This window comes from Ovis aries, chromosome 25, assembly GCF_016772045.2.
Source record: "Ovis aries strain OAR_USU_Benz2616 breed Rambouillet chromosome 25, ARS-UI_Ramb_v3.0, whole genome shotgun sequence".
NCBI lineage: Eukaryota > Metazoa > Chordata > Mammalia > Artiodactyla > Bovidae > Ovis > Ovis aries.
The window spans coordinates 23,726,570-23,754,233 of record NC_056078.1 but is presented as its reverse complement, the minus strand read 5'-3'; the positions used below and the strand labels follow the sequence as shown (position 1 = coordinate 23,754,233).

The 27,664-nt window shown below is 37.6% G+C and overlaps 1 protein-coding gene across 13 annotated transcripts in view; it reads left to right on the top strand.

The window, feature by feature from the left end:
* HERC4 (HECT and RLD domain containing E3 ubiquitin protein ligase 4) overlaps window positions 1-27,664 on the top strand; it is a 128,233-nt gene that overhangs the window by 40,795 nt on the left and 59,774 nt on the right. For 10 of the 13 annotated variants that reach the window (XM_060406834.1, XM_015104381.3, XM_015104386.4 and 7 more), the window contains 4 exons: window positions 540-761; window positions 1,864-1,955; window positions 6,967-7,097; window positions 25,361-25,521. In XM_060406834.1, the coding sequence (XP_060262817.1) occupies window positions 540-761; window positions 1,864-1,955; window positions 6,967-7,097; window positions 25,361-25,521 (606 nt within the window). The remainder of the gene's footprint in view (window positions 1-539; window positions 762-1,863; window positions 1,956-6,966; window positions 7,098-25,360; window positions 25,522-27,664) is intronic. The other 3 variants (XM_060406833.1, XM_042240932.1, XM_060406832.1) reach the window with 1 other exon arrangement.

The following is a 27,664-nucleotide window of genomic DNA, read 5'->3' as shown; positions in this document are numbered from 1 at the left end:
AAATGAGGAACATTAGGAAGAGATCCAGGTATGGGAGATAGGAAGGGGATCGTGAATTGAGTTTAGGGCATGCTGAACGGGAAGTACCTTTCAAATATCGAAGTATAGCTGTCAGGTAATCTATTGGATACATGGATTTATTGCTCAGAGGAGAGATATAGGGTAATGATAAATTTTGAAGATGTTCAAAAGGTAATTGGTAACTGAAGCCTTGAGCTTAAATGAGTCCCTATTGGGAGAAATCATAGAATAAAAATGAGGCCTGAGGTATATTAAAAAGAGATGGTACTTTCTTAAGGAACATCAGGAAATGAGATTACCCTCAGTTATGTGACTTACCCTATTCATTGATAAAGTGAGTCAAACTAAAACTCTACTAATATGGATTCTTCTAGGTAGTATCATATAAGAAATAATAGTAAGGAGGAATATGTATTTTCATCCAGTGTAAGGACGAATGTCCCAAAATAACTGATGATTTTAAAATGGAATTTTTGTGTGTGTGAGAAAAATAGTAATTTATGATTTTTGATTTACAGCAAGTGAAGTCTTCTGTTGGGGACAGAATAAATATGGCCAATTGGGTTTAGGCATTGACTGTAAAAAGCAAGCTTCACCACAGCTGATTAAGTCTTTACTTGGAATCCCTTTCATGCAAATTGCGGCCGGAGGAGCCCATAGTTTTGTACTCACCCTTTCTGGAGCTATCTTTGGATGGGGACGCAACAAATTTGGTCAACTAGGTCTTAATGATGAAAATGGTAGGTTTGCATTTTTTATAGATATACTCTATACTTTTATAGAGAGATGATTTTTTGATATGGATTAGTGATTCTTAGTGTCAGAGAGAAGTATACCCAAATCTTCCCTGGGATTGAGGTGGGGATGGAGAGATTAGTTTAAGAATTCCACCTTATAATATTTTTAGGAGATTGTGGGAAGGCCAAAAATAGTATTTTTATTTTAAAACAAAATGGAGAAAGTATATCTGGACAAAAATCTTCATTGTTGAATGGTTACTAAAAGAAAATTGAGAAAAACATTACTTCAGATTGGTAACTGCATTATCAGCTACCATCAGTTGAAAAAAGTTGTAAAATTATCTTGAAAAGTAACAAGAAGTGTTCATCTATTTGAGTATTTTAAAGAAATATTTATATCTGAGTCACTTAATTAATCTGTTAATGGTGATGCTAATGTCTTACAAATAAACTTTGAATTTTAAAAAATTATAACTACTTAAATTGGGATCTTGGGAACTCAGTTTTCATAGCTGCATTAGATTGAATGCCAGTATTTGAAATACAAAAACTGGTTTAATAAAGTTCAACATAATTATAATGAGTTAGACAAAAGTGAGTTGTTGATCTATAACAACTGGAAATGATAAATAATACTCTTAGAATTTAAAAATATTTTGTTCTGCATAAGAAAACTATGTCAGATTAGGATATTTATTATATCTTTCCTGCTAGAAAACATCAGAAAGTATAGTTTTAGAATTCAAAGTAGGATGCTTGAGCTTAATTATCATGAGGTAGATATAAAGAATGATGTATATGTATTAGAAGCAGTCAAAAAGCTTTGAAATTCCTTGATTTCTGAGTGTAGATTGGCATTGAGGCAGATTAGAATTTAAATTCCCCTTTTTAGACCTTTCTTTATCACTGTAGTAGGAATAGAAAGACTTGGCAACCCAACTTAGCCTTTTACTACAAGATTATTGAGTTGTTAAAATGGTTTAATTATCGCTGCCTTCCACCGTTGGGAAAGCTGTAGAGAAACACATTGTAGAAGAGTTTTAATTTTAAAAATACTGTTTGTTAATGTGTTTGTTAACTGTTCTCTTATTGAAATTTTCAGATAGGTATGTTCCTAATTTACTAAAGTCACTAAGAACTCAGAAAATAGTTTATATTTGTTGTGGAGAAGATCATACTGCTGCACTAACGAAGGTACTGTACTCCTGTAAAACTTTTTAATTAATATTTATGGTAGTTATTTCTGTAATTAGTGAATATCTTAATGATATGTATATTGAAACCTTGAGGGTTATTGATGTCTAAAAAATCATTTATCTTGAAAAAGGGACTTAGGTTATCATCTGTTCTCAAAAACAGTTTACCTTATATTTCAGCTTTTCTATGTTATGAAATGTGAATTGTGATCTGCTGTTTGTGTGGTGATGATACATATTGTTGCATTTTACAACTTAATATTAAGTACTGCTTGAATAATACTGTGAGTGAAATAATTTCTTTTTAGTTTGTCAAGCTTACTGTGGTTTGTGTATCAGTCTCATTTATATTGTGTAACTCTGCCCAATTTTAATTTAGCTTCTCTGTAGCTTATAAGTATAATAAGTAACAGAGGAGACTGAATTCCTCTATTATCCCTAGGCCAAGAATCAGTATTATGCAAGCAGTTATAATGAGCTTTCATCACCATCTTGCTAATGTTTTTTTTTAACTCTGACCTCTCACTTTCTTGAATATGTACCAGTTCAGTATCAATACTGTATAATTCTCTAGAAGTAAAATGAAAATAGGGTAACCTTTACCAGTAGTGTTATTTACTATAGTCATGTTAACATAAAGGAACTAGCAAATTATCATTGACTGAATTAGAGATTAACATTTTTGCACCTTTATCTTTGTTTATCCTGCGTAGTAGATAAAATTGTCAAGGAAAAATTACTTCTCATCAGATTTGTAAAAATTCTACATGTTTACCCCTGGGAAATTTTAAAATAAGAATTATTCTCAGTCCTTATCAAATACAGTGTAGTAAAGATACTTTCGGAGAAGGCGATGGCAACCCACTCCAGTACTCTTGCCTGGAAAATCGCATGGAGGAAGGGCCTGGTAGGCTGTAGTCCATGGGGTCACGAAGAGTTGGACACTTACTGAGCAACTTACTTTCACTTTTCACTTTCATGCATTGGAGAAGGAAATGGCAGCCCACTCCAGTGTTCTTGCCTGGAGAATCCCAGGGACGGTGGAGCAATACCCACAAAATTTAAAAACAGAATAAGTAGACATGCATGTTAATGGATATGAGGACACTACCATAAATATGTCAGTCTTTTTCAAGTTCTTTTATAAATTTATTATGCAGATTACATGTACATATACCTTTTGATTTATCAATCCCTTAGCAATTTTAAGAATCTATTCCAAAGATACAAAATTATGTATACACAAGGCCGTTTGCTGTGGTAATATTTTAATAACAAAAGAATAGAAGAAATCGAAATACCTAACGGTAGCAGACTAATTGAATAAACTAGTAATGCCACTGCGTGTAGTGTCACTCCCTGTAAAACAGAATGAGGAAGATCTCTATTTTGTTGTGAATGATTTTCAGGATATATTACCATTAAGGAAAAAGAAGATACATGTTATTTATATTTGAAAAGAATAGGTAGACCAAATGAGCCTTGCCTTGTGTTTTGACTTTGAAACCTAGAAACTCTTAAACATAATTAAAAAGCTAACTTATATTTGTATATTATAACAGTTCTACAAAATTACTAGTGGCACAACTACAGAAGATTTCTTTTAGGTGATTTTAAAGTATAGTATTTTGTGTACATCACTAGTGGGAAATAGCTTAAAGATAAATCGAATTCACAAAGAGCCTCTTAAATTGCATTCTGTTGTCTTATTGTTATTAGGAAAATTAGTACTGTTATTTTCACTATACTGCATATCAGTTCAGTTCAGTTGCTCAGTCGTGTCCGACTCTTTGCGACCCCATGAATCGCAGCACGCCAGGCCTCTCTGTCCATCACCATCTCCTGGAGTTCACTCAGACTCACGTCCATCGAGTCAGTGATGCCATCCAGCCATCTCATCCTCTGTCATCCCCTTCTCCTCCTGCCCCCAATCCCTCCCAGCATCAGAGTCTTTTTCCAATGAGTCAGCTCTTCAACATGAGGTAGCCAAAGTATTAACACCCAGGACTGATCTCCTTTAGGATGGACTGGTTGGATCTCCTTGCAGTCCTGGGTAGTCAGAAATAAATGCAGCAAATCATTGATAAGATGCTGAGAGCACACATCATCATTAATAAATGATACTGGGAAATCTGAACATCCACATGCAAAAGCTGGATCCCTAATTCACACCACTTACAAAATGTAGCTCAAAATGGAATAAAGACTTAAATGTAAGGCCTGAAACTGTAAACTCCTAGGAGAAAACCTGGGGAGAAAGTTTCTTGGCATGAGTCTTGGTAGTCATTTCCTGAATGTGACACCAAAAGCACACAGATAACAAAAGCAAAAATAAACTAAAAGCTTCTGCACAGCAAAGGAAACAGTCAACAAAATGAAAACTCATCCTGTGGAACGAGAGAAGATATTTGTAAATCATACATCTGGTTAGGGGTTAATATCTAAAATACATAAGGAACTCACATAACTCATGACTGAGAAACAGTCTAATTTAAACATGGGCAAAGGGTTTGAATAGACAGTTTCTGAAGGAGATACAGGAATGACCAAAAGATTATGAAGAAGGTACTCAGTATCGACATCACAATCTTCAGGAAATGCAAATCAAGACCACAAACTCACATCTGTTATGATCACTATAATTAAAAAACAAAAACAAAACAGGTATATGGAGAAAGGGGAACCCTATACACTGCTGTTGGAAGTACAACTTGGTGCAGCCATTACAGAAACCAGTATGAAGATTCCTCAAAGTATTAAAAATAGAACCACTATAAGATCCAGTGAGCCCACTTTTGGGTGTATTTCTGAAGGACATGAAAACAGTACCTCAAAGAAATAACTATGCTCATTTTACTGAAGCATTGTTCACAATAGCCAAGATATTTAAAAAGCCAAAGTGTCCACTGACAAATGAGTAGATAAAGGAAATGTGATGTGTACACGTGTGTGTGGGCATGCATACATATACTGGAATATTATTCAGTCATAAAAAGGGGAAATGCTTTCATTTGTAACTGCATAAATGAGCCTGGAGGCATTATGCTAAGTGAAATAAGGACAAGTACTTAATGGTATCACTTATACATGGAATTGTGTAAAAAAAAGTGAGAGGGAAGGCAATTAGGAATAGAAAGTCAAATTCACAGAAACAAGAAGTAGAATGGTAGTTCCCAGGGTGTGGAGCATGAGGAAAATGGGGATATGTGGTCAAAGGGTACAAACTTTCTGTTATAAGATTTTTAAATTCTGAGGATCTAATGTACAACATAGTGACTACTAACAATACAGTATTCTGTACTTAAAATTTGCTGAGAGGAGATCTGAGCTTTTTCCTCCCCCCAAAAAAGTATATGAGGTGATAGATGTGTTAATTAATTTGACTGTAGTAATAATTTCACAGAGTATATATATGTCATGTTGTATATTTTTAATATTCACGATCTTATGTCAAGTCATTAATGTCAGTAAGATGAAAAAACCTGAGAAATAAAACTTCAGTTCAGTCGCTCAGTCGTGTCTGACTCTTTGCGACCCCATGCTATTTCTGTCCAAAAAAGGAAATTATAATTTTTTTGTGTATAGTAGTAGTGTCGGATAAGGCAGTGGCACCCCACTCTAATACTCTTGCCTGGAAAATCCGATGGATGGAGGAGCCTAATAGGCTGCAGTCCATGGGGTCATGAAGAGTCGAACACGACTGAGCGACTTCACTTTTACTTTTCACTTTCATGCATTGGAGAAGGAAATGGCAACCCACTCCAGTGTTCTTGCCTGGAGAATCCCAGGGACGGGGGAGCCTGGCGGGCTGCCGTCTATGAGGTCGCATAGAGTCGGACACGACTGAAGTGACTTAGCAGCAGCAGCAGCATAGTAGTATTGTATTATATATTTTTATCTTTTAGAGTTACGTACCGTTGAGAATACATGCACATTTATAGGTGAAATGATTTATTGACCACAGTTTACTAGTTTAAAGTACCTCTAGCACAGTTTTCTGCTTTGAAATACCCCCCAAAAGGTGGTGGGAAGGGTATCAATGAACCAGGGTTGTCTAAGTTTTACCAGTTGAAAGTGATGATTATGTGATAATTCATATGTAGATACATACATATATATATATTTGTCTTTACTTTTGTGTCTTTGTTGAAATTTCCCATGATAAAAAGATTTTAAACAGAAAAATTAATTTCCTGACATAGCAGTCTGTATAAATACTTATTCTCCTTTCATTTAATAGCTAAATTTGTTTACATAGCTGCAACTATGAAGAAAAGCAATTGAACTGAAAAAATACTGTGCTTTTGTTAAACTGTCATCATGAAATACTTTTTTAAAAAGATTACCTTTAATCCAGTTATGTATTTTATGATAAATATTTTAAAGATTGTCTATAGTTCAGTAACACTATGCTAAGAGTAGGTATATTTGGGTGCTCTGTTTATACACACTTTTTTTTTTCTTTGCAGAGGTACTTTGGAAATTAAAAATGATACCATTTTTAGGTTTTATGAAAATTTCTGTGATTTGACAAGAATATGAGGATAGTAAAAGGCAGTGCAAAAAATAGTATTGGTTTAATGATGACTTTGTCATCATTGTCATCATTGGTTTGATGATGACCATAAATACTTCTAAAGTGAAAGTGAAGTCGCTCAGTTGTGTCCGACTCTTTGCGACCCCGTGAACTGTAGCCTACCAGGCTCCTCTGTTCTTGGGATTCTCCAGGCAAGAATACTGGAGTGGGTTGCCATTTCCTTCTCCAGGGGAACTTCCCGACCCAGGGATTGAACCCAGGTCTCCCGCATTGCGGGCAGACGCTTTAACCTCTCAGCCACCATGGAAGCAAATATACCTTGAAAAGGTAGCTATCTTATCATCCATTAAATTAAGAATACAATATAAAAGAAAATTGACTCCGTAGTTATATTAAAGATTAACTTACTTTCCTGAAGATTGTTTCCTTTTATCAGGCTTTCTAATCACAAAAGATTTTGTCTTTTTTTTAGGAAGGTGGAGTGTTTACTTTTGGAGCTGGAGGGTATGGTCAGTTGGGTCATAACTCTACCAGTCATGAAATAAACCCAAGGAAAGTTTTTGAACTTATGGGAAGCATTGTCACTCAGATTGCTTGTGGAAGGTAAGTGGTTATAGAAAAGAGTATTTTGATCTGTAACCCAATTATTAAGTTTTTATTTTTTTTTTTAACAATCCAGGGGTCTTTTAATTATTACTATTATTATACCACAAATTCACAGGGAATGACTTCCAGCAGCAGGCTCCTTTCCATTGGTTCTCACAGAGTATGCTGCTTTGGTAGCATTTCAGATGAACTTGAGTACCTTTCCGTTTGGCTTCCTTTTTTTCTCCCTGATCATTTTTATTCACATGTTTCAGGAAACTGTCTTGGCTCTTAGGATACTTTTTGCTCAATGTACACATTAATTCTCTTGGCAAGAAGGATTTTGCCCTTGACTTGTTTGTTTATAGTATGCCAGTAGCATGCAAGGTAACATTGTAGATTCTTCCACTTTTGCTGTGGTAACATTTGTGGGTCATTCCTTTTTGAACAGTGCCGTTCCATGTGACATTACACTCGAAGTTATAGTCTTTTTTTCTTTTGCCTGTCCACCTTTTTCTTTAAAGAGTGAACAAATTGACTAATTAATTACTTAAGACATAAGATTAATCAGTGGTGAAAGTTGAACTGGAATACTGATTTCCCCATCCCCAGTTCTTGGGAGTAAATAGGAGTCTGAGCTTTGTAATTGAGCTTTACCTTTAGTCCCCAGAGGCAAAATATCCTTTGCTTGACTAACTTGGTTTTGACCACTTAGCTTAATTTTTTTTCCAGCTAGTATATATCTCTATGTAATATAATTTAGTTTTCCAACAGATAATTCAGATACACAGAATTATGCTGCAGGTAGCCTTTGGTGACTTCCTTTTCTTTCTTTTTTTAACATCATGTGTGTGATTATCCATCTATGTATAGCCATGGTTCTCTATCGTTAGGTCTTACTGCTGTTTTACTCAACTGTATGCTTCTATAATTATTTGCTCATTCTATTACTGATGGACTCTTGGGTATTTCCATTTTGGGCAATTCCAAATAATTTTGCTTTGAACATTTATTATTTGATATACATAAACTTTAATGTTTCTAAAGTGTATAGTTAGAATGGAATTTCTGGGTTGGTTGGTGTTGTTTAATCCCATGGATGGAGAAGCCTGGTAGGCTGCAGTCCATGAGATTGCTAAGAGTCGAACACGACTGAGCGACTTCACTTTCACTTTTCACTTTCATGCATTGGAGAAGGAAATGGTAACCCACTCCAGTATTCTTGCCTGGAGAATCCCAGGGATGGGGAAGCCTGGTGGGCTGCCGTCTATGGGATCGCACAGAGTCGGACACGACTGAAGCGACTTAGCAGCAGTAGCAGCAGCAGCAGCAGTCACTAAGTCATGTCTGACTATTTGTAACCCCGTGGACTGTAACTTGCCAGGCTCCTCAGTCTGTGGAATTTCCCAGGCAGGAATATTGGAGTGACTTGCCATTTCCTTCTTCAGGGGATGTGTCTGACCCAGGGATTCAACCTGTGTCTCCTGCATTAGCAGCCAGATTCTTAACTGCTGAGCCACCAGGGCTTCCCAGGATCATAGAGTATACTTGAATTTTACAGGTTAATGTTATCCTTTTTACCAGAATGGTTACACCAGTTTAGTTCACCTTCCCATCACTATCAATTTGGTATTGTTACACCTTAAAATTTTTGCTAATTTCTTGGATATATAGTGGCCTTAATCATGATTTTAATTTGTATTTCCACAATTTGATAGGGATTGCATTGAGTCTGTAGATCACTTCAGAAGTATTGACATCTTAATAATATTAAGTCTTTTAATCCATGAATTTGGGATCTTTCCATTTATTTAATTTCTTTCAGCAATATTTTTTAGTTTTCATTGTATGTCTTTTTGCTGATTTTCCTACATTACTGTCTTTTGTGTTTATTTTTTGGGGTGAAATGTTTTACTTTCCTTATTTCCTTTTCTGTATATTCTGTAGCTATTTTTGTGTGTGTGTGTGGTTACCATGGGGATTACATTTAATATCCTAAAGTTACACACGAACTCAAATTTATACAAAGTCAGTTTCAATAACATACAAAAACTCTGTTCCTATATGACTCTGTCCCCACTCGGTTTCAGTTATTGGTGTCACAAGATAACTTTTACATACCTTGTGTGTCCAAAAAAATTAATAATTTTATGCATTAGTCTCTAAAATTCTGTAGAAAACAAAATTTGGAGGAAAAAGCCCAGAGTTAGAACAGTACTAGATTTTATAATCACCCATATATTTACTTGTGAAAGTTCCTCAGTCGTGTCTGTTTGTGACCATATGGATTATATAGTCCATGGACTTCTCTGTGCCAGAATGCTGGAGTGGATAGCCTTTCCCTTCTCCAGGGGATCTTCCCAACCCAGGGATTGAACCCAGGTCTCCTGCATTGCAGGTGGATTCTTCACCAGCTGAGCCACAAGGGAAGCCCAAGAATACTGGAGTGGGTAGCCTATCCCTTCTCCAGTGGATCTTCCCAACCCAGGAATCAACCAGGATCTCCTGCATTGCAGGTGGATTCTTTACCAGCTGGGCTCTCAGGGAAGCCCCATATTTGCCTTTACTGAGATCTTTATTTTTTTAATACAGCTTTGAGTAACTAGTGTCCTTTCATTTCAACTGTAGGATTTCTTTTAGTATTTCTTAAAGGACAAGTTTGGTGATAACAAAGTCCTTCAGCTTTTATCTATAAATGTCTTAATTTCTCTCTCATTTTTGAAGGAGAATTTTGGTGGTGGTTTAGTTGCTAAGTCGTGTCCGACTCTTGCAACTTCATGGACTGTAGTCTCCCAGGCTCCTCTTTCCATGAGATTTTCCAGGCAAGTATACTGTAGTAGTTTGCCATTTCTTTGTCCAGGGAACCTTCCCAACCCAGGAATCGAACCTGGGTCTCCTACATTGCAGGCAGATTCTTTACTGCTTGAGCTATGAGGATGTATCAAATTCATGGTTGGTAGGTTTTTCTTTCTGTAGTTTGAATATATAAGCCTACTGCTTTTGGATCTGCAAAGTCTCTGCTTAGAAATCTGCTGGTAATCCTATTGAGGATTCCTTGTATGTGACAAGTCACTTCTGTCTTGGTTCCTTCAAGTTTCTTTGTCTTTCAACGATTTGATTGTAATGTGTCTCAGTATGGGTCTCTTTCAGTTTATTCTACTTGGAGTTTCTTGGATATTTGTGTTTTTCATCAAATTTGGACACTTTTTGGTTATTACTTCTTCAGATGATCTCTCTTTATCTCTTTTTACCTTCTGGAACTCCTACAGTGCTTTTTTGGTGCAATTCATGATGTTCCATAGGTCCCTTACGTTCTGTTTCCTTTTCTCCATTTTTTCCCCCTTGAGACTTAGTAATTTCAGTTGTTTTATCTTCAAATTCCCTTATTCATTTTCTTTCTGCTCAAATCTGCCTTTGAATTCCTCTACTAAACTTTCAATTTTGGTTATTGTATTTCTCATCTCCATAATTTGCTTTTGGTTTGTTTTCAGGCTTTCTGTTTTTTTATTGGTATTTTTATTTTCTTCATATACTGTTTTCTTGACTGTTTTCATGTTTTTCTTTAGTTACTTGAGTATCTTTAGGAAATTGTTTTAGTCTATTAAGGTTCATCACCTGGTTGTTTCATTTTTCTAAAGTAGACTTTTTTACAGCATTTTTAGGTTCACAAAAAAATTAATTTGTAATTAAACAGTCCATAATAGGAAAAAAGAAAGGAGCTTTAAGATAGCTTCTCAGATAACTGAGGAACTGCTCCAGAAAAGCATACTTTTCAGCACAGTTTTATATTGTGTCAGAACAAAGACCCATCAAACAAGTCATGAATAGATTCCTTCAGGGTTTCTAAAAGAGATATGAGCATGAACACAGCAAGTCCCTGTGGCCTTGAACCTGGGAAGAGAGTCTTTTATCATCGAAGGAGTGCCAGGATTGGCATCCCAGGAAGGGAACAGGGATTTAATTTTTATTTTTACCATGGACATTGTTTATTTCTGGTCCTGTGTCCTTTTCTTTAATAATTAGAGCAGGTATAGGATGTTTGTTTGATAGGCCACAAACCAGCTGTTTAATTAGCGTTAAATTTGTATTATCTTAGGTGTGAGCCAGAATGACTTCCCATACGTCAATATGTGAAAATTTCTTTTCATCACTACATTGACAGATTATTGCAAGTATACGTATTGTACATTAGGGTTTATTCTATTTGAACAAATGTATATTGATGTGCATCCACCCTTGTGGTAATTATATAGAGTATTTTCACTTCCCTAAAAATACTTTGTGCTCCTCTTATTCATCCCCCCCCACACCCTAACTCTTAGCAGTCACTGACTTTTACTCTTACAGTTTTGCCTTTTCCAGAATATCATAGTTGGAATTACATACTTTGTAGCTTTCTCAGATTGTCTTCTTTTACTTAGTAATATGCATTTATGGTTCCTCTGTGTTTTTTCATAATTTGGTTGCTGATTATTTTTTAATGCTAAATAATGTTCCACTGTCTAGACATGTTTGTTTATCTGTTCACCTACTGAAGGAAATTTTGGTTGCTTCTAAGGTTTGGCAGTTGCAAATAAAGCTGTTACGAGCATCTATGTTTAAGTTTTTTGTAGACACAGGTTTTAACTACTTTGGATAAATAATGAGCTCTTTTACTGGATAATATTGTAGTACTGCCTTCCAAAGTAGCTGTATCATTTTGCATTCCCATGTTGGTTTATTTTTTTCTTTGATTGGGCCATGCTTTTGTAATTTTTAATGTTCTCTGAGATTTTTTTTTTTCTTTTTGAAAAGTGGACCTTTGAACCTAAAATGTGGTAGCTCTGGAAAAATTCTCCTTCTTCTCTAGGGTTTGCTTATTTTTGTTTTGTTTTGATTGTTACAGATTGTCTCTGTGCCAAGGATCAGACTGAACTGTAAGCCTAAGGTCTTCTCAGCTCTTTTCTGAGACTGTACCTTTTCCTGGGCATGCAGAATGACTTTGTAAATTCCCCTTTATATTCAGTTGCATTTCAGTGTCCTAGATCTTAAACAACTGACTTTTATTTTTTATTTTTTTATTTTTTTAAAAAACGAGAAAACACCTTTATTCTCTTGGGCTAGGATGGCTCTTTGAGGTGACCCTTGCCTTGTACACACCAAGCACACACACAGCAATGCACACACACACGTACATGCACACACACAAGGTTGACGCTTCACTTCACTACAATGTCTTGATGGCAATACTAACACTGACTTCTAAACATGCAAATAACATGATTCATTCACAAATACACCACGTGATGCTCTGTGACCTTCAGCAGACCTCTTCAATTATTTGGGGTTCCAGGCTCTCCACCAGGGACCTGGGGTTCTCATGAAACCTGCTGTGTGAGGCTGAAAAGCAGACGAACTACATCTATGAGAAATGGGAGGGGAGCTTGTAACTTTTGTAAAAAACGAAGTTCTAAAAGAAAAAAAATTATCTACATAGTAATATCCACTGTTCTCTGCAGTGTTAATATGATCCGGACTTGAATGAGTGGACTGTGGGAAACCACCGCAGGGTCTGGGCAGATAAAGGAAAGGCGCTTGACAGTGACTCTTGGCAGGAGAGCGAAGGAATAACATGGGCAGAACAGGACAGATGTATGGACAAATAGTCACAAGTCCCTTCGATTGTAATGTGCATGGATGGATGGGAGGGCGGGAGATAAGAAAAATGGAAAGCAGTGAGTGTAACTTCCCAGGGAAGAAGTACAGTGAATTTTGGTCTGGGTGACTAAAGAAATCGTCCTCTTGTTATGAGAAACACAGAAATCGGAAACAACGTTCAGCTGGAGATGATGACGGGTCATTTGATTTTGATTTAACCAACTTATTCCTGCAAAATTTTCTTGTGCCCAGATCATTCTTCAATGGCTTTTCATCAGAATTCTTGTCCTTTCCAGAGAACCCAAATAAGACCACAGTAAGCCATCTTCCTGTGTGGTGGGCTTCTAAGTTCTGTCCTTATCAGCCGTATCCTTTCTATTCAGGCTGAAGGGATGCTGATAACAGCTCATAGCATTTGGGCATGGACTGGAATTGTCCACCCCCTCGCTGTAGGGATGAATTTCCATCCCGCCATGGTGGCTTAATACACAACTGCTGTGGGAACTGAGCCTAAAACAGTGCCTAGGAGAACCTATGGGTTTCAGTCTTCTTCCCAAAAAGTGCATTAAGAAGGCTGAACTAGAGGATCTTCTGGGTCCTTCCAGCTCTAGAGACGGCCCCCTCTCTGGCCTCTTCTTCCCTGTGATGAGCAGCATGCATTTTTCAGTTAGCTCAGTGGCGAGAATACAGCTTTTGTGCATGGCACATAACAAAGCTAACTGGGTCACAGGAAGATAGACCCTCTGACCTTGGCCTGGTTAGCAGCACCCATACGGAGGCCAGCCCAGAGAGCAGAGCTAAGCGGCCACACAGTGAGAGAAGAGGGCAGTGGGGAGGGCTAGGGGAGTCCACCACCCAGGATCGCCCACCCCAAGAGACCTGGAGCACAGCCACGCCCACTGACTGCAACTTGCTTTGCATCAAGTGTGCAGGCCCTGGGCTCTGAAGACATGGAGATACAGAAGAAGCCCCCCCCCCCCCCCCACATCAACACCCTCCGCTGTGAAGCTTCTAAGCTGGGAGGCATTACTGAAGTCACAGGCGCCCTCATCACTAGAGGTCGAGCCTCACAAATGAATGTCATCTACACAGGCTCCACTGCCCACCCCCATCCCATCTGTAAAAATATGTGTTCTCCTCATATTGGCAGTTCTCAGGCTCAAAACAGTGAAATGAAACAAAATATTAGTAAACTGACGAAATCAACCAGCACCTTTCTTCCTTTTGAACATCTGCCTAGAACTGCAAACTAAGAAAGAGATAAATACTCAATTAAAAATATCAAACAAATGTTCACCCTCACCTGAGATAAAAGATATGCAAATTAAACCCAAAAGCCACTATTCCCTTCTCACATTACTGAAGTTTCTAGAAAGCAATAGCTTTTGTTAAGGGCATGGTGAATGAGCTGTCAGGGTTCTCCCATTTGTGAGTGTATGAGTGGGGTTGGTGGGGGTGTGTGTGGGGGGGATAGGTCTGTATGTAAACGGCTATTTCCTTTCTTAAAAATGATTAATGCTATAAAATCTTTAAAAATCTGAAACCCTATAGACTAATAATCTCACTTCTTGGGATCCATCCTAATGAAATAATCAGAGATACATACAAAGTTTTATATAAGGATACTTACCCAAGTTTTAATTATGATAATAATTTTTTAAAAAGCTAGACTAAACAGTCATTTAAGGGACAGCTAAAAAGTTCTAGTACCTCCATGTGGAAGATTATAATATGCACACATGTGTATAAAATGATGTTTTTAGATATTGAATGGTACAGGGAGAAAATGCTCATGGCACCATGTTAAATAATAAAGACAGGACACAAAAGCCTAGATTCAGTGTATATAATACCAATTCCATCTAAATACATACAAATACAGCCTGGGGAGAAACACCGAGAGGAAACACACCAAAACAGCAACAGTGGTACTGGAGTCTAAGTTTTTTAAAAATGCCCTTATTTATACTTTCCTGTGTTTATGATATTCAGTCATGAAATATATTAGATCGAACCACATGAAGCTGCCATTTTACAGGTAAAAAATGGTCAAATAGCGGCATTTTCTTATACTTACTGTTTCATCATCAGGGGAAAAAAGAACTTAACAAAAAGCTACATATAGGAAAGATTAAGAGAAAATATCTTCAAAAACATACTGCATATTTCAAGACTCAATGAGAATAAGAGAGACACAGAAGAGAAGAATAAATGAAAAGTAAATTACATAAGGTTTGAAGAGTTTAGGATATGGTATTTATGTGTTATCTGCTACCAAGAGATACTTAACCTGAATCTAGCAGGCTTAAAATCCCAATCTGCTGATAAAATTGAATACAAGATCCCAAGCAGCATTCTAAAGGTCCTGATGAGACGTTGGTACTACAAAACCTAAGGCTTCTCTCTTGTATTCATTGACATTCCACCCTTAAGATGTAATTAGTCCTTCAAATTGTTGGCGGTTGACTATAAATATTTCTTCAACCGACAATTTTTCAGTCTAATGTTGTGATTAACATACAACAAAGTACTTTCTTTAAACAAGAGGTAAATAGCCAAGATACAAAACAAACCAGACTGAGGCAGGCTGCTAATTGATGCACAGATTTTTAATACTCTCTACAGCTTTTTTTCTTTTCTTGGATGGCAGAGTCATGGATTTTATTATGAGCAATAGGATTGCCATTTCCCTTTCCAGTCTTAATAATTAAATAAAGAAACTGTTGTCACCACACCACAGAGGGATGACCACCTCTGCCAGGGCCCTCAAGTGGTCACAATCTCCTAAGATATAAAAAGCATATTGACTGTGAAGTTGTGGTTTTAGTGGGGCAGCCATCTCGGAGTTAAGTTTCTTTAAGGTGGCAAAAACAAAACAAACAAACAAAACAAAAAAAGAGATGGAAATCTTGGATCTAAGATCAAGAGTTTCCTGGAAGCTAACCTTGCTGGGTTGTGTTGGTATTAAGGCACTGATTCAAAAAGAGAAGAAAGTACAGTGCCAAACATTATGGAGTTCTTTTTTTTTTTTTTGGTAAATATTACCTTTTTAAACTTTGTCTCTTCCCCTACCACCTGTATGAACACACACACATACACATTCACATACACATTCACACACACTCACGCTCTGCTATCTTCTTTCACCTCTAAATTCTACCACACAATTACTGCTTTGGAGACCTCAACCATTTTTAAGAGACTCAAAATATCTCATTAACGTTCCTGAAAGATTAGCAGTCATTAAGAAAAGAGGACTGCAATTGGATAACATTTTCTAAATCTTCTGGAATTGTTGACTATCTGCAAAAACAACTGTAAAACTTATAATAGGTTAAAATTAAATTCCACTATCATCACAGATGTCAAATTCCACACATAAAGATTCCTAAAATAATCTCTTAAACTTACAACACACTAGTTTTGCTTTTAAATATCTTTAGAATGAAACAGTCAAGGTTTTATAAAAATGTCAAAGTTTAAATGAACTTGTATAATTCTTACATTATTCATTTTCTAATTATGAAAGTCATATAATATTATTCTAGAAGTAAACACTGAAAAATTCAGTGTTTAACTAGAAAGTAGAAGTTGCCTCAAACTCCAGTGTCAAGAGATAACCATCTGGTTTCTATTTCTCCAACTAGTCTTCCTATGTATAGTTGCTTTCACTCACTCCCTTTTCCCCCCCTTTCCTCTTTGAAATATTTATCTTGGTGTCTTCATAATAGTATCTAAGTTCTTATATTTCCATACAGAAAAAAAGCAAGCTGAATAGGCAACTCCAGAGAGAGAATCAGAAAGCAACAAACCATGAGGCTATTTAGTGGTCTGATACAAGGTTTTGTCATTTCGGCCAGGCTGTTCTCAACTATATTATCTATAGACAGTTTCTAGGAAATATATTTGGTCAAAGAAAGTTAAGGTAGAAAGTCAAATTTTAAACAAAATACCACAAATTCAAATCAAGGTAATTGAGGTTTTAGCATCTGGGTGGTTCCCATATTCAATGACATGAAAGGTTTAAGGGCTGTATCAAAGCACTGGCGACTGTTCTCAGCCTGCTGGCTTTAGCACCTGAGTGCCGCTCATCATTCCTGAAGTCGGCCGGCCCTCATAACAAAGACCAATAGCAAAGTTTCAGTGAATGAGATAACCCTTGCCATCCAAAAGGTGAAAAACAACATCTGCTGAAAAACCAAATGAATTGCAGTGACGGGTTCAGCAATCGGCCTGGAGGATTTCAGAGATATGGTCTTTGCCTCTGGAAAGAAAAAACACAACAGAACAGTTGTCTCAATCCCACGCTCTGAGTTCTAAACTCTCTTTAGATCAGTTAGCATGAAGTCCTGCCAAGCTCATTATTAGAGAAACTCTGGGCTCCTGCAGCCCCATGGTGTTAAACTGTCCTCCAAACTAGAGGGCTCTGCAGCAAGGACAATGAGGACTTGATGGGGGCGCAGACTCCTTGGGTTTCCTTTGCTGATAGCCATTTCTAGGATTTATTTTTAAACTGCATTAAAAAAAAAATTAGACTCCAAGCATCTTTTCAAAGATTTTTTTTTAATTGAAAAACTGGTCCTTATTTATTCTCCTGTGTACCTCCAATCTCCAGTTACCTTTTATAGCTAAAATTTTACAGCCAAATGTTTCTGGAATCTGTGACTTACTCAGATCCCTTATTAGATAACGGTGATTAGCTGTCAAGACCTCCAGAGCATGTGGACACCCCGGCATCTTAAGTTATGTTCTAAGGAGGTGGGAAGACAGAATTTTTTTTCTTTCTGGCACAGGCTTCCTCCACTCACCCAATCCCCCTAAATCTCTTGGGCCTGCCAAGGGCCTGACCTTCCGATCTCTGCAGAAGAGGGTGAAGTTTGGCGGGAGCAAGGCCCAGCAGATGAAGGCCGTCTGTTCAACAAATATTTGCTCACCCCTCCAGTGGGAGGGAAACCATTTTCTATAAGCTGCCTGCCTTGGGTAACACTTGGAGCCCTTCAGGAGGCTTGTTCAGCTGGTGGCCTAGAATTAGACACCTAATATCAAGGTAAACATAAAGTCCAAACCCACAGAACATTATGGAAAACCAAACGAATTTACCACACTTCCCAGGTCACATCAAAGCCAACACAGGTTCCGAGCGGCTCCCTCTGACTGACTTTTAAAAGGGGCAAAAGAAATAAAGGGAAGAAAATAGAAGAAGATAAAATTAAAAAACAACAACACACACACCAGCCCTTTCAGTCCTGGAAGTCTTCAGCTGGAGAATAGGCTTGTGACAATGCTCAGAAGGGTTACAGAAGAGACTTATCCTCCTTTTGTGTCTGTTCCTCTGTAATCAAAAGCTGCAATCAGTGATCAGAGGACTGATCTCATATATAAGGACAGAATCCGTATAGCCTGCTCTGGCTCCCACAAGCTGTGTCCAAGATACTCCTGGATCATTGGATAACTGCCTGTCACAGGGTTGAGGGTGAAGGGGTAGGTAGATAATACTGTGCAGAGTGTTGAAATTAATCAAAATTAATTGCAGTTTATCACCCAAGCCTTCCTTTGGAAATTGCAAAAGGCAGGAGGAGTAAAGGAAAGATATATCCGTCTGAATGCAGAGTTCCAAAGAGTAGCAAGGAGAGATAAGAAAGCCTTCCTAAGTGAATGCAAAGAAACAGAGGAAGAGAATAGCATGGGAAAAACTAGAGATCTTGTCAAGAAAATTAGAGATACCAAGGGAGCATTTCATGCAAAGATGGATACAATTAAGGACAGAAATGGTATGGACCTAACAGAAGCAGAATATTAAGAAGAGGTGGCAAGAGTACACAGAAGAACTATACAAAAAAGATCTTAACGACCCAGATAACCACAATGGTGTTATCCCCTTCACTCACCTCAAGCCAGATATCCTGGAGTGCAAAGTCAAGTGGGCCTTAGGAAGCATCACTATGAACAAAGCTAGTGGGGAATGATGGAATTCCAGCTGAGCTATTTCAAATCCTAAAAGATAATGCTGTGAAAGTGCCGCACTTAGTACGCCAACAAATCTGGAAAACTCAGCAGTGGCCACAGGACTGGAAAAGGTCATTCCAGTCCCAAAGAAAGACAGTGCTAAAGAATGTTCAAACTACTGCACAATTGCACTCATCTCACTCACTAGCAAGTAAAGCTCAAAATTCTCCAAGTTAGGCTTCAACAGTACATGAACCAAGAACTTCCAGATGTTCAGGATGAATTTAGGAAAGGTGGAGGAACCAGAGATCAAATTGCCAACATCTGCTGGATCATAGAAAAAGCAAGAGAGTTCCAGAAAAACATCTACTTCTGCTTTATTGACTATGCCAAAGCCTTTGTGTGGATCACAACAAACTGGAAAATTCTGAAAGAGATGGGAATACCAGACCACCTGACCTGCCTCCTGAGAAACCTGTGTGCAGGTCAGGAAGCAACGGTTAGAACTGGACATGGAATAATAGACTGGTTCAAAATTGGGAAAGGAGTACAACAAGGCTGTATATTCTCACGCTGCTTATTTAACTTCTATGCAGAGTACATCATGCAAAATGCTGGGCTGGATAAAGCACAAGCTGGAATCAAGATTGCCGGGAGAAATATCAATAATCTCAGATATGCAGATGACACCACCCTTATGGCAGAAAGTGAAGGAGAGCCTCTTTTCATGAAAGTGAAAGAGGAGTGAAAAAGCTGGCTTAAAACTCAACATTCAGAAAACTAAGATCAGGCATCTGATCCCATCACTTCATGGCAAATAGATAGGGAAGCAGTGGAAACAGTGAGAGACGTTATTTTCTTGGGCTCCAAAATCACTGCAGATGGTGACTGCAGCAATGAAATTAAAAGACACTTGTTCCTCGGAAGAAAAGCTATAACAAAGCTAGACAGCATATTAAAAAGCAGAGACATTACTTTACCGACAAATGTTCATCTAATCAAAGCTATGGTTTTTCCAGTAGTCATGTATGGATAAGAGAGTTGGACCATAAAAAAAGCACTGAAGAATTGATGCTTTTGAACTGTGGTGTTGGAGAAGACTCTTGAGAGTCCCTTGGACAGCGAGAAGATCAAACCAGTCAATTGTAAAGGAAATCAGTCCTGAATATTCATTGCACACATAAATATTCATTGGACTAATGCTAAAGCTGAAGCTGTAGTACTTGGCCATCTGATGCAAAAAACTGTCTCAGTGGAAAAGACCCTGATGCTGGGAAAGATTGAAGGCAGGAGGAGAAGGGGACAACAGAGGATGAGATGGTTGAATGGTGTTACAGACTCTTTGGACATGAGTTTGAGCAAGCTCCTGGAGTTGGTGATTGACGGCAAGCCTGGCTGGGGTCGCAGAGTCTGACACTCTTCAGCCACTGAACTTAACCATACCCATTTTGGAAATTTGGAAACTTTAAATTGTTGCTCTAGAAATAACATTAATCTTTAATTTATGTTAATACTTTCCCAGGAGTTGAAGACCTTCATTTACCTTTCCTAACTTTCATTCTATATATATTATTAAACCCCAGTCACATAATCAGTGCACAAATAAAAATGGCTGTACATGCATTTACTCCCTTCTTTTCTCTTTAATTTTTATAATAATTAGTATCGTTTTCCATTTAGCAACTACCCTCTGGTATTTTCTTTATGTAGATTTGCAGGTTGCTGTTTCTTTGCATATTTAAAAATGCCTGTATTGCACCTTCATTCATGGATGATTTTGCTGGTTATAGAATTCTAGCTTGGCGTTTGCTTTCAACGCTTTTAAGATAACATTCCACTGTCTTTTGGCTTCAGATTTGAGAATTCAGCTGTTGGTATGTTGCTCCTTTGAAGACAATTTGTCTCTTTTCTCTTTGTCTCTTCAGTGTTGCTTTCGTTTGTTAAAGAATGAATTTTCTCATTTTCTTACTGGGCTTCTTGAATCTGTGGAGTAATATCTTTGATCAGTTATGGGAAATTCTAATCTCTTTATCTCTTTCAATACAGCTTTTCCTTTCCTCGTAGGACCCTGGATGTATATTTGTAAAAATAATTTTATTTATTTACTTACGGCTGTACGGGGTCTGTGTTGCTGCATGAGCTTTTCTCTAGTTGTGGCAAATGGGGCCTACCCCCTAGTTGTCGTGTGTGGGCTTCTCATTGTGGTGGCTTCTCTCATTGCAGAGCGTGGGCTCTAGGGCTTGAGGGTTTCAGTATTTGCAGCTTGTGGGCTCAGTAGTTGTGGCTTCTGGGCTCTAGAGCACAGGCTTAATAGTTGTGGTGCATGGGTTTAGTTACTGTACCACATGTGGGATCTTCCCAGATCGGGGACTGAACCCATGTCTCCTGGATTGGCAGGCAGATTCTTTACCACTGAGCTGCCAGGGAAGCCCCTGATTGGATGTGTATTAAATCGTCTCACTCCACCTCGTAGTTTCTCTCTTAACTTTCCACATTTTTGCCTCTATTTGCTGCGTTCTTGATTATTTTTATGATTTATGCTTCAGTTCACTAATTCTCATACTATATGTATTTTTTGTTAAACCTTTAAGATCTCAATTGTGATTATTGTGATTTTTCAGTCTTAATGTTTCATACTTTTTTTAAAAATCTGAAAGTTTTTTTTTAAATATAATATTTCTAGCTATTGGTCAGTTTTCAGCCTTGGCCTTTATTTCTTTGGACTAAGCAACTATTAAACATAATTATTCTAGGTTCTTGTGTTTGAAAATTTCAACATCTGAAATCTTTAGCAGTCTGTTTCTATTGTTCTTTATGCTGGGATAAGTTCAGTGTACCCTGTTTCTTTGCTCAGTTTTGTTTGTTTGACCATGTATTTGAAAAATGGTCTATGGGAATAATTTGTCAAAGCCTTCATCAGGATCTGTTGTAAAAGGTAAATAAAAGCTCAACATGTAAGTGGGCAGAAATGTTTACTAGCATAATGTTTATTAGACTGTTGAAGTTATACATGAATATATATTCAGTAAAGTGTAGAGAGTTCAACTTTCCTTGTTCAACTTCATGCATAATTCATTAAAAGATTATAAATATTTTTAAGTAATTTTTTTCTGATGAAATATTTAATCAGTCTCCTGTGAGATATCACATTATTTACTGTTAATCCAGTTTTGTAATTCTTCATAGTTAAGATGAGCATGATTTGAACAGTTATTCTTAGCTCTGTAAACTTAGTTCTTTCTAATTTTATTTATTTAACTATTGGATTGGGGGAGGAATTTCAGTTATATATTGATAGAGATGTAAGAACTTATCTACAGAGGGAATGTCAGTTGATATCTTCACCAGTTTGATTTGCAGGTAGTTGGTATTACAAGAACTATGTATTATTTCCTTAACAAATAATTGTCAGGAACTTCTTGAAGGAAGCAGCCAAGGGATACCAGAAATATGAACTCATCAAGGAGATAATCTAAAAGGAAAGGGTTCAAATTCCAGTAGTATAGTATCATACTGTTTTTGAACTATTACATCAAATATGGGACTTCAGATAGTTATGTTTGTTCAGTGGCTCTAACTCTATGCAGTAACCCTTTGGAGAGTTTTTAGTAACATGTATTGTTGCCTAGGCTCACTCCTAGGTGATTCCAAAATGTGGCCAGGATTAAGAACCACACCTTTAGTAGACCAGTATGTGGAGGAATTTAATGAACTAGTATTGAGCGGTAATTTTCAAATTATTGATATGTTCCTTTAAAATATCACAGTACTACTTCCTGAAGGAGGTGAACTAGACAACGTTAAGCCCTTCTTCAGCCACAGCAGTTTGTTTTATATGCTTGTTGTTCTGTTGCTCAGTTGTGTCCGACTCTTTGCAACCCCATGGACTGCGGCATGCCAGGCAGGCTTCCCTGTCCTTCACTATCTCCCAGAGTTTGCTCAAACTCATGTCCATTGAGTCGATAAGCCAACCAGCCATCTCATCCTCTGTTGCCCCCATCTCCTCCTGCCATCAGTCTTTCCCAACATCAGGGTCTTGTCCAGTGAGTCGTCTCTTTGCATCAGTCCAGTTCAGTTGCTCAGTCATATCCGACTCTTTGTGACCTCATGGACTGCAGCACGCCAGGCTTCCCTGTCCATCACTAACTCCCAGAGCTTGCTCAAACTCGTGTCCATCTAGTCAGTAATGCCATCCAACCATCTCATCCTCTTTCGTCCCCTTCTCCTCCCGCCTTCAGTCTTTTCTAGCATCAGGATCTTTTCAAATGAGTCAATTCTTTGCATCACGTGGCTGAAGTATTGGAGTTTCAGCTTCAGCATCAGTCCTTCCAATGAATATTCAGGGTTGATTTCCTTTAGGGTTGACTGGTTTGATCTCCTTGCTGTCCAAGGGACTCCAAAGAGTCTTCTCCAGCACCACAGTTCAAAAGCATCAATTCTGCCATGTTCAGCCTTCTTTATGGTCCAAGTTTCACATGCGTACATGACTGCAGGAAAAACCATGGCTTTGACTGTGCAGACCTTTGTCAGCAAAGTGATGTTCTTTTCTTTTTAAGAAGCTGTCTGTGTTTGTCATAGCCTTTCTGCTAGTTCATTTGTGGTTTATTTTGTTAAATGTGTATCCTTGATTTAAAAATTTTTTATTAACTTTAGCTCATCTGGCTCTGAGATGAGATGGTTGTTAGAGTCTCCTTAGTTTTTCAGTTATATGACAGGCTAGATAACTTGAAAACTGTGGAATCAAAAGGTCCTTTTAAGTAAATAGCATAGATTAGTTTGCAAGGAAGTAAAGAGAATTCCACTGGGCGAAAACAAGGAAATCTGAAAATAATACCTGTTAGTTTGAACTGACTCTGGAGCTACTCTGAAAAAATTTGCCAATCTGGGTAATGTATTTATTAGCTTGTTTTGCTTGACAAACGACCCCCAAATTACTGACACAATTACCTATTTAGCTAGTAATTCTGTGGCTTAGTGATTTGAGCTGAGCTTTATTGGGCAGTTCTCATCTTAGCTGAACTCAGTTGATCAGTTGATGGTCTGGATGGGGGCTGGGTAGTCTGTGGGGTCTTTAGCTGGGTTGGCTTATCTCTGCTTCCGATTGTATATTATCCTTCAAGCTAACCTTAAGTTATGCTCATAATAGTATAGCAGGGTTCCAAAAGAGAGAGGTAAAGAATGCAAAACCACCTGTTAGGCTTAGGGTCACCTCATGCAGTCATTTCTGCTTCATTCTGTTCAAAGCAAGCCGTAGGCCAGAGACCAGTTTTAAGACATGGAGAAATAGATTCCTCATCTTGATGGGAACCCCTACAAAAGTCATGTTGTAAGGGTAATGGGTATAGGGAATGGAATAACTTTGGCAGTTTTTATAAGCAGTATACCACAGATGGCAAGGGAATTTGGAATAGGAGGTACGACTGAAGAAGTGGTAGAGGTGGTCGTGAAGCCTGTGAAACCATCTCCTCCCAGTAAAGCCACCTCATGGGAAGGGTCCACAGTGAAATATTCTCTTGCTAGTTTAAGGAGACTTTTCTGGCCTTGGCGTAGTTTCTCGTTTGGATCTTCCCTCAGAATTTGTAACCACAAGACTGTCCTAAAGTAGGCTTGGGACTTATCAAAATAGTCCTGAATTGATGTATATGTATTATGTTTCACAATGTATTAAGGGTTTTAAGTGAAGTAACTGTCTGGATGATTTGAAAAGAAGAACGAGAAATGGGAGAAAACATAGTCGTTAAATTTTTAAATTCAGTGGCTAATGGAAACAGCAGGTTGGACATACTGCTAAAGAGAAAAGTAATAATATGAAAAACAGATCTAGGGAAATTAGTCACAAGGGATACGGATATTTAGGAGAAGTTAAAAGACTGTTAGAGTGTTGGGAAGATAAAACGTTTGTCTAATATTATCAAGAAGAGCATTGACTACATGGGAGAGAGACAGTATTTACAGAAATAACATAAGAATTTGCCAGACTTGATTGAATCCATGAAACTTTGAGGAACACAACACCTGCGTTGGATGGTCACCTGTAGCCCATTCCTAAATATATACTGATGAAGCCTCAGAGGGAGTTGGACAGATTCAGGATTAGTGGGTTTTCGCTAGCTTCGGTTTTGTAATTTCTTAGGTTTGTAATTTGTTTGCTTCCACTCTGGTACCTCTAGAGAAATCTGAGTGTGTATACATAAGAATCATTTTCTTTTGAAGAAAGGAAACATTGTCTTACCATACATTTTTATATGTACCAGTCTTCTGCGTGGTTCTTGCCCTAAAGCTTTTGAGTGATACCCACATGGTGTAGGCCCTTACAGAACACAGCTTTAAGCTAGAACCTGAGCGAGAAGGTGGTGGGCTGATTTCCTTGGACAGCAGTTAGATGCTGCCTCTAGTGCTGAATCATATAGTGTAAGAGCAGTACAGAGCTGGGTCTTTTTAAATTCGGACATTTGTGGGAATTTTCTGGACCATGCTTAAGCAGTCTACCTGTGTGGTACAGAATTCATTCAGTATAGAATAAGGCTATTGATAAAATTTTGTACAGAAAACTTGAAAACTCTTATGGTCTTATTAACTTACTTTTGAAGAGAAAAATTATACCAGTAATGTTCACTGTGCTTTTCTAAATGTAGATTATTTTTATATTTACATGAAAGGTAACATTAAGTCTGAGGTTTTCTGTCATTTTACTCTAGGCAGCACACTTCTGCTTTTGTTCCTTCATCAGGACGAATTTATTCTTTTGGACTTGGTGGTAATGGACAGCTGGGAACTGGTTCAACAAGCAACAGGAAAAGTCCTTTCACTGTGAAAGGAAATTGGTTTCCTTATAATGGGCAGTGTCCGCCAGATTTTGGTAAGTTCTTTTATATTAAAGCTTTGCAGCACATGCTAAAACTGTTGTTAAAATGCTGCTCTTAAGAGGTAAACTTTTCTACATTTGAGATGAAAGAATTCCAAGATGCATTGTTTAGGGAAAATAGCAAGATACGGAATACTATATACTGTGGTTTAGTTTATTTATATTTGCTTGTTTATGCATAAGAGAAGGCAGTGGCACCCCACTCCAGTACTCTTGCCTGGAAAATCCCATGGATGGAGGAGCCTGGTAGGCTGCAGTCCATGGGGTCACTAAAAGTTGGACACGACTGAGCGACTTCACTTTCACTTTTCACTTTCATGCATTGGGGAAGGAAATGGCAACCCACTCCAGTGTTCTTGCCTGGAGAATCCCAGGGACAGAGGAGCCTGTTGGGCTGCCGTCTACGGGGTTGCACAGTGTCGGACACGACTGAAGCGACTTAGCAGCAGCAGCAGCAGCGTATGCATGAGAAAACACAAGATAAATAAAATAATGAAAGTGGTTTCAGAGGGTGGAAACCAAATGGTGATTAGAGACCAGTGGGAGGGAAATATTTTTGGTTTTTTATTTTTGATTATGGTAAAATACACTTAACAAAGTTTATGAACTTAACCATTTTTAAAGCGCTCAGTTCAGTAGTGTTAAGGACGTTTACATCGTTGTGCAGCTACCTTCAGAGCTCGTTGCATCTTGCAAAACTAAAACTTCCTGTTCATTAAACAACAATTCTCCATTCACTCTTCCCACTAGCTGGCAATCATTCTGCATTCTGTCTCTCAGAATTTGACTTGACTCAGTACCTCATAAGGTTTCCCAGGTAGCTCACATGTTAAAGAATCTGCTTACAATGCAGGAGACCTGGTTTGATTCCTGGGTTGGGAGGATTCCCTGGAGAAGGGAGTGGCAACCCACTCCAGTATTCTTGCCTGGAGAATCCTATGGACAGAGGAGCCTGGTGGCCTATAGTCCATGGGGTCACAAAGAGTTGGACATGACTAAGCAACTAACACTTTCAGTTTCACCTCATAAGTGGAATGATGCAGTATTTGCCTTTTTGTTATTGGCTTATTTTATCAACTTACGTTAATGTCCTTAAAGTTCATCCGTGTCACAGCAGGAGTGTTAATAGTAAGGCTATTAACAGCATGTGTGTACAGATTACATTTTGTTTATCTGCTAATTGCTGATGGACATTTAGATTGTTTCTACCTTTCAACAGCTGTGAATAGTGCTATAAACATAGGTGTATAAATATTTCTTTAAGATCCTTCTTTCAGTTCTTTTGGGTATATGCTATTACTTTAACAGTCTTGGGTATATATGAGACTTTAACAGATATAACCTTGTCTATTTCTCTGAAATTTGAACATATGTATATATTACTTATTCAAAATATTAAACTTTAAAATTTGCTTTTATATCCCACTGTTTTAGCCAAATGTATAATTTATTTTTTGTTACTCTTTCAATAGATCTGGTTATCTTTTCACTGATATTAATTTACTACTAAAAAATTTGAAGTACTCAAATGCTGCTTTCTCATTCACTTCTCTGATATGCTGCAACCAAAATGTACTTTTTAAAATACTTTCTTTACCATCCTGAACTACACCTCAGAATTGTTTTTTATGTTATCTATAATTGATTTTCTTTGGGATTTTTCTCTGAGCTATGGGACTTGAGACTATTTAGATCTTCACTGCCATGAAGATTGACATTTGAAAAGAGCCATAACTTTTTAATATGAATTACCTTTGAAGATTTTTTTTTTGTAGCTGAAAGGTTATCTCAGTTATATTCTTATTTAACAAGTGTCAGCATATGATACTGTTTTTTTCTTCTTTTTGTTTGATTTTGTGTTAGAATATGGCTTTACTTGCTTCCAGTCATTCATTGGTTTGTAACCTGCATTTATTTTAATAATATCGTTCTTTTTGTTATGTACTTAGGAACATGTTGGTATTTCATCATATCAGTTTTTTCCACAAGGCACTATTAATAACCTAAAAAAGAGATATTGTCATGGGTATTGTAAGGAATTTCATATTTCTGTTCATGAAGTTTAGTCACCTAGAGGTGCATTTTGTAGCCTTTAAAACTGCATACTTTGAGATTATTTGTATTAAAGTGGGAAAGG